Below are 13,941 nucleotides of genomic sequence, written 5' to 3'. Positions count from 1 at the left end.
CTGGTACGAGGGCTCTCCTACACAAACACTGGTACGAGGGCTCTCCTACACAAACACTGGTACGAGGGCTCTCCTACACAAACACTGGTACGAGGGCTCTCCTACACAAACACTGGAACGAGGGCTCTCCTACACAAACACTGGTACGAGGGCTCTCCTACACAAACACTGGAACGAGGGCTCTCCTACACAAACACTGGTACGAGGGCTCTCCTACACAAACACTGGAACGAGGGCTCTCCTACACAAACACTGGTACGAGGGCTCTCCTACACAAACACTGGAACGAGGGCTCTCCTACACAAACACTGGAACGAGGGCTCTCCTACACAAACACTGGTACGAGGGCTCTCCTACACAAACACTGGTACGAGGGCTCTCCTACACAAACACTGGTACGAGGGCTCTCCTACACAAACACTGGAACGAGGGCTCTCCTACACAAACACTGGAACGAGGGCTCTCCTACACAAACACTGGTACGAGGGCTCTCCTACACAAACACTGGTACGAGGGCTCTCCTACACAAACACTGGTACGAGGGCTCTCCTACACAAACACTGGTACGAGGGCTCTCCTACACAAACACTGGTACGAGGGCTCTCCTACACAAACACTGGTACGAGGGCTCTCCTACACAAACACTGGTACGAGGGCTCTCCTACACAAACACTGGTACGAGGGCTCTCCTACACAAACACTGGTACGAGGGCTCTCCTACACAAACACTGGTACGAGGGCTCTCCTACACAAACACTGGTACGAGGGCTCTCCTACACAAACACTGGTACGAGGGCTCTCCTACACAAACACTGGTACGAGGGCTCTCCTACACAAACACTGGAACGAGGGCTCTCCTACACAAACACTGGAACGAGGGCTCTCCTACACAAACACTGGTACGAGGGCTCTCCTACACAAACACTGGTACGAGGGCTCTCCTACACAAACACTGGAACGAGGGCTCTCCTACACAAACACTGGTACGAGGGCTCTCCTACACAAACACTGGTACGAGGGCTCTCCTACACAAACACTGGTACGAGGGCTCTCCTACACAAACACTGGTACGAGGGCTCTCCTACACAAACACTGGTACGAGGGCTCTCCTACACAAACACTGGTACGAGGGCTCTCCTACACAAACACTGGTACGAGGGCTCTCCTACACAAACACTGGTACGAGGGCTCTCCTACACAAACACTGGTACGAGGGCTCTCCTACACAAACACTGGTACGAGGGCTCTCCTACACAAACACTGGTACGAGGGCTCTCCTACACAAACACTGGAACGAGGGCTCTCCTACACAAACACTGGTACGAGGGCTCTCCTACACAAACACTGGTACGAGGGCTCTCCTACACAAACACTGGTACGAGGGCTCTCCTACACAAACACTGGTACGAGGGCTCTCCTACACAAACACTGGTACGAGGGCTCTCCTACACAAACACTGGTACGAGGGCTCTCCTACACAAACACTGGTACGAGGGCTCTCCTACACAAACACTGGTACGAGGGCTCTCCTACACAAACACTGGTACGAGGGCTCTCCTACACAAACACTGGTACGAGGGCTCTCCTACACAAACACTGGTACGAGGGCTCTCCTACACAAACACTGGTACGAGGGCTCTCCTACACAAACACTGGTACGAGGGCTCTCCTACACAAACACTGGAACGAGGGCTCTCCTACACAAACACTGGTACGAGGGCTCTCCTACACAAACACTGGTACGAGGGCTCTCCTACACAAACACTGGTACGAGGGCTCTCCTACACAAACACTGGTACGAGGGCTCTCCTACACAAACACTGGTACGAGGGCTCTCCTACACAAACACTGGTACGAGGGCTCTCCTACACAAACACTGGTACGAGGGCTCTCCTACACAAACACTGGTACGAGGGCTCTCCTACACAAACACTGGTACGAGGGCTCTCCTACACAAACACTGGTACGAGGGCTCTCCTACACAAACACTGGTACGAGGGCTCTCCTACACAAACACTGGTACGAGGGCTCTCCTACACAAACACTGGTACGAGGGCTCTCCTACACAAACACTGGTACGAGGGCTCTCCTACACAAACACTGGTAGGAGGGCTCTCCTACACAAACACTGGTACGAGGGCTCTCCTACACAAACACTGGTACGAGGGCTCTCCTACACAAACACTGGAACGAGGGCTCTCCTACACAAACACTGGTACGAGGGCTCTCCTACACAAACACTGGTACGAGGGCTCTCCTACACAAACACTGGTACGAGGGCTCTCCTACACAAACACTGGTACGAGGGCTCTCCTACACAAACACTGGTACGAGGGCTCTCCTACACAAACACTGGTACGAGGGCTCTCCTACACAAACACTGGTACGAGGGCTCTCCTACACAAACACTGGTACGAGGGCTCTCCTACACAAACACTGGTACGAGGGCTCTCCTACACAAACACTGGTACGAGGGCTCTCCTACACAAACACTGGTACGAGGGCTCTCCTACACAAACACTGGTACGAGGGCTCTCCTACACAAACACTGGAACGAGGGCTCTCCTACACAAACACTGGTACGAGGGCTCTCCTACACAAACACTGGTACGAGGGCTCTCCTACACAAACACTGGTACGAGGGCTCTCCTACACAAACACTGGTACGAGGGCTCTCCTACACAAACACTGGTACGAGGGCTCTCCTACACAAACACTGGTACGAGGGCTCTCCTACACAAACACTGGTACGAGGGCTCTCCTACACAAACACTGGTACGAGGGCTCTCCTACACAAACACTGGTACGAGGGCTCTCCTACACAAACACTGGTACGAGGGCTCTCCTACACAAACACTGGAACGAGGGCTCTCCTACACAAACACTGGTACGAGGGCTCTCCTACACAAACACTGGAACGAGGGCTCTCCTACACAAACACTGGTACGAGGGCTCTCCTACACAAACACTGGAACGAGGGCTCTCCTACACAAACACTGGTACGAGGGCTCTCCTACACAAACACTGGAACGAGGGCTCTCCTACACAAACACTGGAACGAGGGCTCTCCTACACAAACACTGGTACGAGGGCTCTCCTACACAAACACTGGTACGAGGGCTCTCCTACACAAACACTGGTACGAGGGCTCTCCTACACAAACACTGGAACGAGGGCTCTCCTACACAAACACTGGAACGAGGGCTCTCCTACACAAACACTGGTACGAGGGCTCTCCTACACAAACACTGGTACGAGGGCTCTCCTACACAAACACTGGTACGAGGGCTCTCCTACACAAACACTGGTACGAGGGCTCTCCTACACAAACACTGGTACGAGGGCTCTCCTACACAAACACTGGTACGAGGGCTCTCCTACACAAACACTGGTACGAGGGCTCTCCTACACAAACACTGGTACGAGGGCTCTCCTACACAAACACTGGTACGAGGGCTCTCCTACACAAACACTGGTACGAGGGCTCTCCTACACAAACACTGGTACGAGGGCTCTCCTACACAAACACTGGTACGAGGGCTCTCCTACACAAACACTGGTACGAGGGCTCTCCTACACAAACACTGGAACGAGGGCTCTCCTACACAAACACTGGTACGAGGGCTCTCCTACACAAACACTGGAACGAGGGCTCTCCTACACAAACACTGGAACGAGGGCTCTCCTACACAAACACTGGTACGAGGGCTCTCCTACACAAACACTGGAACGAGGGCTCTCCTACACAAACACTGGAACGAGGGCTCTCCTACACAAACACTGGTACGAGGGCTCTCCTACACAAACACTGGAACGAGGGCTCTCCTACACAAACACTGGTACGAGGGCTCTCCTACACAAACACTGGAACGAGGGCTCTCCTACACAAACACTGGAACGAGGGCTCTCCTACACAAACACTGGTACGAGGGCTCTCCTACACAAACACTGGAACGAGGGCTCTCCTACACAAACACTGGTACGAGGGCTCTCCTACACAAACACTGGTACGAGGGCTCTCCTACACAAACACTGGAACGAGGGCTCTCCTACACAAACACTGGTACGAGGGCTCTCCTACACAAAACGTTTTTAGAAGGGTGTTGTGTTTTTCTGGATTTTCTATGACCATAATGCATCACTGGGAATGTCTCATATTTCCTCCCACAACAATTTAGTTTGTTAAAATCTGAATTCAATTTTTTAAAGGCTCTATGGATGTATGAGAACCTGGCTTGTGTTTGTGGCACTGTTTGTTCCTCTGATGTGTAGACAGACAGGCTGAGCGAGGCCTCCCTCCCTAATATCTTTAGTGTTTTAAAGAGTTCATATGGCTCTGGTATTTACAGCCACACTGAACCCTGCCTCTCCTCTCCTCTCCTCTCCTCTCCTCTCCTCTCCTCTCCTCTCCTCTCCTCTCCTCTCCTCTCCTCTCCTCAACACGCTCCTATCCTCTCCAATAGTCATAGGCTCCTCTATGTCACACTCCCCTTGGTCCCCTAGGTGGGGCTAAACACAAACTTACTTCGGACAGAATTCATTTCGCACTCCAACCTGTGAGTTTTGTTTGTGTGGTTTAATAACTGGGAAGTGATATACAGATCAGTGACTGGCACTGGAGGACTTATCTCCTTTAAGTCCATCTGGAGTGTGTTTGTGGCTTTCTAAATTTCTTGAATAAAAATGACTTACAGCCTCCAGGTGTGCCTGCCTGTTCACAGAGGTGACTAATGCTGCAATATGGTACCATGTCTGTCTGGACCTTGTCTAACTAGAACAGGATACCTCTCTGTCTAGCTACTTGTTTTCAGACAGGAATGGTGGATCTATGTTCTGACTTCTAGATGCCAGTGTGGTTTCCACAGGCATGTGTTTTCCATAGCACAAGTGAATACCATATGTATGATCTTGTCTTGATTTTTCCTTTAACTTAAACGTAATCTCAACAGAGTCTGAAGAACAAAATCTGAAGTGAGAGCAAATTATCAGTATGAAAATTATTACTAAATAACACTCTCAATGATGACAATACCTTCCATTAATCCTACAACTATTTCCCTGTACAGTAGCATGTCCATCACACAATATTAGCGTAGGAGTGAGTAACATGGTCTTGGAGGGTTGCTGGGTGGTCCAGGCGTGGCTCTGACTTTGATGTGTTGCATTCCTCCCTCTTAGTTCCTCAACCAGCCAGCCTAGTGAGTCTCTCCTACTATATAAGTTCCCTCTCCCCAGCCAGATCCCAGTTCTCAGTGCTTCTGTGTACCTGGAGGAGCTTCCTGGGATATCATCATGAAGATCCTGTTTGCAGCTCTCCTTGCTGTGTTTGTCCTGTCTAACTTTGACATGGTGGACTCTTCTTATGATAAGATAGTCTACCACAGTAAAGTCAGGGCAAGAAAAGAGGGGTAAGTTTACTATTTTGGTTATTATTGTTATTATTATTGGTAATAGTAGTAGTTGTAGTAGCAGTATTGTTATTATTATTATTGCTATTATTATTTGTATTATTATTGTTGTTATTATTACTATTATTATATGAAGAGCTTGCTCTGCATTCACTGATTTATGCTGATCCATACACCGTCTCTACAAATGTGTCATGCTGACCCATACACCGTCTCTACAAATGTGTCATGCTGATCCATACACCGTCTCTACAAATGTGTCATGCTGATCCATACACCGTCTCTACAAATGTGTCATGCTGATCCATACACCGTCTCTACAAATGTGTCATGCTGATCCATACACCGTCTCTACAAATGTGTCATGCTGATCCATACACCGTCTCTACAAATGTGTCATGCTGATCCATACACCGTCTCTACAAATGTGTCATGCTGATCCATACACCGTCTCTACAAATGTGTCATGCAAAAGTCATTATTAATGCAAACTTTTGCTGAGTTGAAACAATACTCTTTTTCTGCTTTTATAATAATTTACGGAGACTTTAATTCTGAATATGATTATTTCATAAATGATAAATTGATCATGCTTTAAAGTTCACTAAACTACATTTAAGAGCCAATGTCAAATCAAATCAAATGTTATTGGTCACATACACACAATTAGCAGATGTTAATGCGAGTGTAGCGAAATGCTTATGCCCTATAGTTCCGACCATGCAGTAATATCTAACAAGTAACCTAACAAATTCACAACAACTACCTTATACACACAAATGTAAAGGGATGAATGAGAATATGTACATATTATGTACATGTACATGTAAATATATGGATGAGCGATGGCCGTGCGGCATAGGCAAGATGCAGTAGATGGTATAGAGTACAGTATATACATATGAGATGAGTAATGTAGGATATGTAGACATTATTGAAGTTGCGTTATTTAAAGTGACTAGTGATACATTTATTACATCCATTTATATATTTTTTTAAAGTGGCCAGAGATTTGAGTCAGTATGTTGGCAGCAGCCACTCAATGTTAGTGATGGCTGTTTAACAGTCTGATGGCCTTGAGATAGAAGCCGTTTTTCAGTCTCTCGGTCCCTGCTTTGATGCACCTGTACTGACCTCGCCTTCTGGATGGTACGGATTCATGTAAAGAACTTGCTATGTCAGATACATTTTTATGAAAGCAAATATTACCAAATTGACAAAAGTGAAATAATAAAAGTGAAATATACTGTGAAAGTGAAATAAGGATAAGAAATCAAACAGACATACAGTATTTACTACATGGTATGCTGCATGCAGAACACTTTAGCTATTCCAACTGTGTTCATTTAACCATCTGTCTCCTCTGTTTCCCTGGCGACCATTAGACCCAACGTGTGCGCTCTGCAGCAGGTCATGGGGACCAAGAAGAAGTACTTCAGCACTTGTCGTAACTGGTATCAAGGGGCCATCTGTGGAAAGAAAGCGTAAGTGACTTTTAGTTATTTTTTAGGCTCCTCCTGAACACATTCTTTTCTCTGGGTTCAAAGATGAGTAATATGACACTGCTAGCTTTAGCTTCAGAGCTTTGATAGGGACCACTGTGTGGACCACAGAGGATGTGTCCCAAATGGCATCGTGTTACCTATATAGTGCACTACTTTTGACCAGAGTCCGTAGGGGGTCATAGGCTTCTGGTCAAAAGTAGTGCACTATACAAAGAATAGGGTGCCATTAGGGACAGACATGAAACCAGGAATGATGTAGTCTCATGTACCACACAGAAATGTCCAAATGAACACTGGACGCTCCCTAGTGCCATGGAAACCACAGAACCTCAGAGCAGAGCTTAATAATAGCAATAATAATAACAATAATTATTAAGTGGGTGCTTATATTTGTCCTTTTTCACACATGTACAAGTAAGTGTGTATTAATACACGTGTGAATTGGAAATGTGTTTTTTTGCAAATCCCAACTCCCCCGTTGGGATACAGCCAGGGGTCACATTCCCTCACTTGGAAGTCAATGTAACAGATTTATGTGCCTTTCGTGAAGCTTTGAATCAGTTCCAGAGTCGAATATGGTACGGATTATACGGGTTATGTATTATGGTACAGATTATACGTGGTATGTGTTATGGTACGGATTAAACGGGGTATGTGTTATGGTACGGGATATACGGGGTATGTGTTATGGTACGGGTTATACGGGGTATGTGTTATGGTACGGGTTATACGGGGTATGTGTTATGGTACGGGTTATACGGGGTATGTGTTATGGTACGGGTTATACGAGGTATGTGTTATGGTACGGGTTATACGGGGTATGTGTTATGGTACGGGTTATACGGGGTATGTGTTATGGTACGGGTTATATGGGTTATGTGTTATGGTACGTGTTATACAGGGTATGTGTTATGGTACGGGTTATATGGGGTATGTGTTATGGTACGGGTTATACAGGGTATGTGTTATGGTACGGGTTATATGGGTTATGTGTTATGGTACGGGCTATACGGGGTATGTGTTATGGTACGGGTTATACGGGGTATGTGTTATGGTACGGGTTATACGGGGTATGTGTTATGGTACGGGTTATACGGGGTATGTGTTATGGTACGGGTTATACGGGGTATGTGTTATGGTACGGGATATACGGGGTATGTGTTATGGTATGGGTTATACGGGGTATGTGTTATGGTACGGGTTATATGGGTTATGTGTTATGGTACGGGTTATACGGGGTATGTGTTATGGTACGGGTTATACGGGTTATGTGTTATGGTACGTGTTATACAGGGTATGTGTTATGGTACGGGTTATACGGGGTATGTGTTATGGTACGGGTTATATGGGGTATGTGTTATGGTACGGGTTATACGGGTTATGTGTTATGGTACGGGTTATACAGGGTATGTGTTATGGTACGGGTTATATGGGGTATGTGTTATGGTACGGGTTATACGGGGTATGTGTTATGGTACGGGTTATACGGGGTATGTGTTATGGTACTTGTTAAACGGGTATGTGTTATGGTACGTGTTAAACGGGTATGTGTGTAGATTTACGATCACCCTTTAAAACCAGTCAGGAATTTTGGTACGTGTTAAACGGGTATGTGTGTAGATTTACGATCACCCTTTAAAACCAGTCAGGAATTTTTAGGATATGTCCCAAATGGCACCCTATTCCCTATATAGTGCACTACATTTGACCAGAACCAAAAGTAGTACACAATATAGGGAATAGGGTGCCATTTGGGACGAAGAAAGGTGTTTTAGGGAAGATAACAAAGGTGTTATCTTTGACTTATTTTGTCACCAACATCAGAGGAATGTTTAACGTAGGAGGATGTTGAGAAACAAAGAGACCTTTAACGGAACTATGCCTGAATTTGAACTTGAGAGGGAGAGCAGTTAAGAAGGATAGGTTAAATTAACATAAAAATGAACAGCACTCAAGATTAATCTAGGAGGATGACGGACCATCAAATACCCTCTCTTCATCCAGTGTATGTTGGGAAACAAAGACTACTCTGAAGCAGAGGAGTTCAGAGGGTTTAGTAAGGGTAAGATTATACCCAAGCAAGCCTTCAACTCTTGCATGAAACATCAATGCACAATCACATGCATTATAAAGGTCCTGGTTACCATGGTTATGGTGGTTATTATGGTATGGTGAGCGTGGACGCCGTAGGGACGCCACTGTGGTGCACTGCTGGATCCTGGCTCTGATAGAGCAGTAATGTGTCAACCATATTTACTGGTTGGAGGTTGAAACATTGGAAACTCTCTGAGTACAGACAGAGAGGACAGAGCCCACATAGTACAGAGAGGTTTCCCACATAGTGCTGCTCACATAGTGCTGCTCACATAGTGCCGCTTGTCACGTTCCTGACCTTATTTTCCTTTGTTTAGCTTTGTTTAGTTGGTCAGGACGTGAGCTGGGTGGGCAGTCTATGTTATTTGTTTCTATGTGTAGGTTCATTGTTATTTAGCCTTATATGGTTCTCAATCAGGGGCAGGTGTTTGACGTTTCCTCTGATTGAGAACCATATTAAGGTAGTCTGTTCACACCGTTTGTTTGTGGGTGATTGTTGCTGTGTCTGTGTTTGTTGCACCACACGGTACTGTCTCGTTTCGTTAGTTTGTTCCTGTTCGTGCGTTCTTCGTTGTCTGTAAGTTCTCATGTTCAGGTCTGTTTACGTCGTTTTGTTGTTTTGTAATTCACCAAGTGTTTTTCGTGTTCGTCTTTCTTTAAATAAATCATTATGTCTTCATACCTCGCTGCATATTGGTCCGATCCTTGCTCCTCTTCAGATGAGGAGAAAGACGAGTGTTACACCGCTGCTGCTCACATAGTGCTGCTCACATAGCGCTGCTCACATAGTGATGCTGCTGCTCACATAGTGCTGCTCACATAGTGCTGCACAAATAGTCCTGCTGCTCACATACTTCTGCTGCTGCTCACATGGTACTGCTCACATAATGCTGCTGCTCACATAGTGCTGCTGCTGCCCACATACTGCTGCTCACATAGTGCTGCTGCTCACATAATACTGCTGCTCACATAGTGCTGCTGCTGCCCACATACTGCTGCTCACATAGTACTGCTGCTCACATAGTGCTGCTGCTAACATAGTGCTGCTGCTGCTGCTGCTGCTGCTGCTCACATAGTGCTGCTGCTGCTGCTGCTCACATAGTGCTGCTGCTGCTCACATAGTGCTGCTCACATAGTGCTGCTCACATAGTGATGCTCACATAGTGCTGCTGCTGCTCACATAGTAATGATGCTGCTCACATAGTGCTGCTGCTGCTCACATAGTGCTGCTCACATAGTGATGCTCACATAGTGCTGCTGCTGCTCACATAGTGCTGCTGCTGCTCACATAGTGCTGCTGCTGCTCACATAGTGCTGCTCACATAGTGCTGCTGCTCACATAGTACTGCTGCTGCTGCCCACATAGTGCTGCTGCTGCTCGCATAGTGCTGCTGCTGCTGCTCACATAGTGCTGCTGCTGCTGCTCACATAGTGCTGCTCACATAGTGCTGCTGCTCACATAGTGCTGCTGCCTCTGCTCACATAGTGCTGCTGCTGCTCACATAGTGCTGCTCACATAGTGCTGCTGCTCACATAGTGCTGCTCACATAGTGCTGCTGCTCACATAGTGCTGCTGCTGCTCACATAGTGCTGCTCACATAGTGCTGCTGCTGCTGCTCACATAGTGCTGCTGCTGCTCACATAGTGCTGCTCACATAGCGCTGCTCACATAGTGATGCTCACATAGTGCTGCTGCTGCTCACATAGTGCTGCTGCTGCTCACATAGTGCTGCTGCTGCTCACATAGTGCTGCTCACATAGTGCTGCTCACATAGTGCTGCTGCTCACATAGCGCTGCTGCTCACATAGCGCTGCTGCTCACATAGCGCTGCTGCTCACATAGTGCTGCTGCTCACACAGTGCTGCTCACATAGTGCTGCTCACATAGTGCTGCTGCTCACATAGTGCTGCTGCCCACATAGTGCTAATCACATGGTGCTGCTGCTCACATAGCGCTGCTCACATAGTGCTGCTGCTCACATAGTGCTGCTGCTCAAGCTGCTGCTCACATAGTGCTGCTGCTCACATAGCGCTGCTGCTCACATAGTGCTGCTGCTCACATAGTGATGCTGCTCACATAGTGATGCTGCTCACATAGTGCTGCCCACATAGTGCTGCTGCTGCTCACATAGTGCTGCCCACATAGTGCTGCTCACATAGTGCTGCTCACATAGTGCTGCTGCTGCTCACATAGTGCTGCCCACATAGTGCTGCTCACATAGTGCTGCCCACATAGTGCTGCTCACATAGTGCTGCTGCTGCTCACATAGTGCTGCTGCTGCTCACATAGTGCTGCTCACATAGTGCTGCTGCTCACATAGTGCTGCTGCTCACATAGTGCTGCCCACATAGTCCTGCCCACATAGTGCTGCTGCTCACATAGTGCTGCTGCTCACATAGTGCTGCTGCTCACATAGTGCTGCTGCTCACATAGTGCTGCTGCTCACATAGTGCTGCTGCTCAAGCTGCTGCTCACATAGTGCTGCTGCTCACATAGCGCTGCTGCTCACATAGTGCTGCTGCTCACATAGTGATGCTGCTCACATAGTGATGCTGCTCACATAGTGCTGCCCACATAGTGCTGCTGCTGCTCACATAGTGCTGCCCACATAGTGCTGCTCACATAGTGCTGCTCACATAGTGCTGCTGCTGCTCACATAGTGCTGCCCACATAGTGCTGCTCACATAGTGCTGCCCACATAGTGCTGCTCACATAGTGCTGCTGCTGCTCACATAGTGCTGCTGCTGCTCACATAGTGCTGCTCACATAGTGCTGCTGCTCACATAGTGCTGCTGCTCACATAGTGCTGCCCACATAGTCCTGCCCACATAGTGCTGCTGCTCACATAGTGCTGCTGCTCACATAGTGCTGCTGCTCACATAGTGCTGCTGCTCACATAGTGCTGCTGCTCACATAGTGCTGCTCACATAGTGCTGCCCACATAGTCCTGCCCACATAGTGCTGCTGCTCACATAGTGCTGCCCACATAGTGCTGCTGCTCACATAGTGCTGCTGCTCACATAGTGCTGCTGCCCACATAGTGATGCTGCTCACATAGTGCTGCTGCTCACATAGTGATTCTGCTCACATAGTGCTGCTGCTCACATAGTGCTGCTGCTCACATAGTAATGCCCACATAGTGCTGCCCACATAGTGCTGCTCACATAGTGCTGCTCACATGGTGCTGCTGCTGCTCACATAGTGCTGCTGCTCACATAGTGCTGCTGCTCACATAGTAATGCCCACATAGTGCTGCCCACATAGTGCTGCTCACATAGTGCTGCTCACATGGTGCTGCTGCTGCTCACATAGTGATGCTGCTCACATAGTGCTGCTGCTCACATAGTGCTGCTGCTCACATAGAGCTGCCCACATAGTGCTGCTGCTCACATAGTGCTGCTGCTCACATAGTGCTGCCCACATAGTGCTGCTGCTCACATAGTGCTGCTGCTCACATAGAGCTACTGCTCACATAGTGCTGCTGCTCACATAGTGCTGCTGCTCACATAGTGCTGCTGCTCACATAGTGCTGCCCACATAGAGCTGCCCACATAGAGCTGCCCACATAGTGCTGCCCACATAGTGCTGCTGCTCACATAGAGCTGCTGCTCACATAGTGCTGGCCACATAGTGCTGCTGCTCACATAGAGCTGCTGCTCACATAGTGCTGGCCACATAGTGCTGCCCACATAGAGCTGCCCACATAGTGCTGCCCACATAGAGCTGCCCACATAGAGCTGCCCACATAGAGCTGCCCACATAGTGCTGGCCACATAGTGCTGGCCACATAGTGCTGCTCACATAGTGCTGGCCACATAGTGCTGCTCACATAGTGCTGGCCACATAGTGCTGGCCACATAGTGCTGCCCACATAGTGCTGGCCACATAGTGCTGGCCACATAGTGCTGCCCACATAGTGCTGGCCACATAGTGCTGCCCACATAGTGCTGGCCACATAGTGCTGCCCACATAGTGCTGCCCACATAGTGCTGCCCACATAGTGCTGGCCACATAGTGCTGCCCACATAGAGCTGCCAACACGAAACAGACACTCAGTACAACCGCATTGTATTTTGAGGACCACACTGGAAAAAAGTGTATTTCCAATATACTTTCATGTGTACTCTAGGATTTCTTTCTACTTTTCAGTGGTTTAAACTGTATGGACTGTTGTGCCAAAAAATACATCAAATCAAATAACAGAATGGTTCCCTTGGTTCCAGCTCTCTTATTGACTTTCTGACCCATGCTGGACTCGGGTTACGTCCTAGTTCCCTATCATCAATTTGACAGCATGGACACTGCTGCTAGGTTGTGTTGCATGGTGATGCACTAACACTCTTAGATGCTGAATCGTAATAGTGTTCTATGCTCCTGGATCCTGAGTAGTGTTCTATTCTCCTGGATCCTGAGTAGTGTTCTATTCTCCTGGATCCTGAGTAGTGTTCTATTCTCCTGGATCCTGAGTAGTGTTCTATGCTCCTGGATCCTGAGTAGTGTTCTATTCTCCTGGATCCTGAGTAGTGTTCTATTCTCCTGGATCCTGAGTAGTGTTCTATGCTCCTGGATCCTGAGTAGTGTTCTATTCTCCTGGATCCTGAGTAGTATTCTATTCTCCTGGATCCTGAGTAGTGTTCTATTCTCCTGGATCCTGAGTAGTGTTCTATGCTCCTGGATCCTGAGTATTGTTCTATGCTCCTGGATCCTGAGTAGTGTTCTATTCTTCTGGATCCTGAGTAGTGTTCTATTCTCCTGGATGCTGAGTAGTGTTCTATGCTCCTGGATCCTGAGTAGTGTTCTATGCTCCTGGATCCTGAGTAGTGTTCTATTCTCCTGGATCCTGAGTAGTGTTCTATTCTCCTGGATCCTGAGTAGTGTTCTATGCTCCTGGATCCTGATTAGTGTTCTATGCTCCTGGATCCTGAGTAGTGTT

At 47.9% G+C, this 13,941-nt stretch overlaps 1 protein-coding gene across 2 annotated transcripts in view; it reads left to right on the top strand.

Annotated features, from left to right (window-relative positions):
- Positions 1-5,228: 5,228 nt before the first annotated feature.
- LOC139547951 (periostin-like) overlaps positions 5,229-13,941 on the top strand; it is a 45,951-nt gene continuing 37,238 nt past the window's right edge. The window contains exons 1-2 of one of the 2 annotated variants that reach the window (XM_071357184.1): positions 5,229-5,408; positions 6,794-6,892. In XM_071357184.1, the coding sequence (XP_071213285.1) occupies positions 5,293-5,408; positions 6,794-6,892 (215 nt within the window). In that variant the 5' untranslated portion in view covers positions 5,229-5,292. The remainder of the gene's footprint in view (positions 5,409-6,793; positions 6,893-13,941) is intronic. The other variant, XM_071357183.1, reaches the window with a different exon arrangement.

This window comes from Salvelinus alpinus, chromosome 21 (genome assembly GCF_045679555.1).
Source record: "Salvelinus alpinus chromosome 21, SLU_Salpinus.1, whole genome shotgun sequence".
Taxonomy (NCBI): domain Eukaryota; kingdom Metazoa; phylum Chordata; class Actinopteri; order Salmoniformes; family Salmonidae; genus Salvelinus; species Salvelinus alpinus.
Note: the sequence above shows the minus strand (reverse complement) of the source record. Positions and strands in the feature narration are given on the sequence as shown.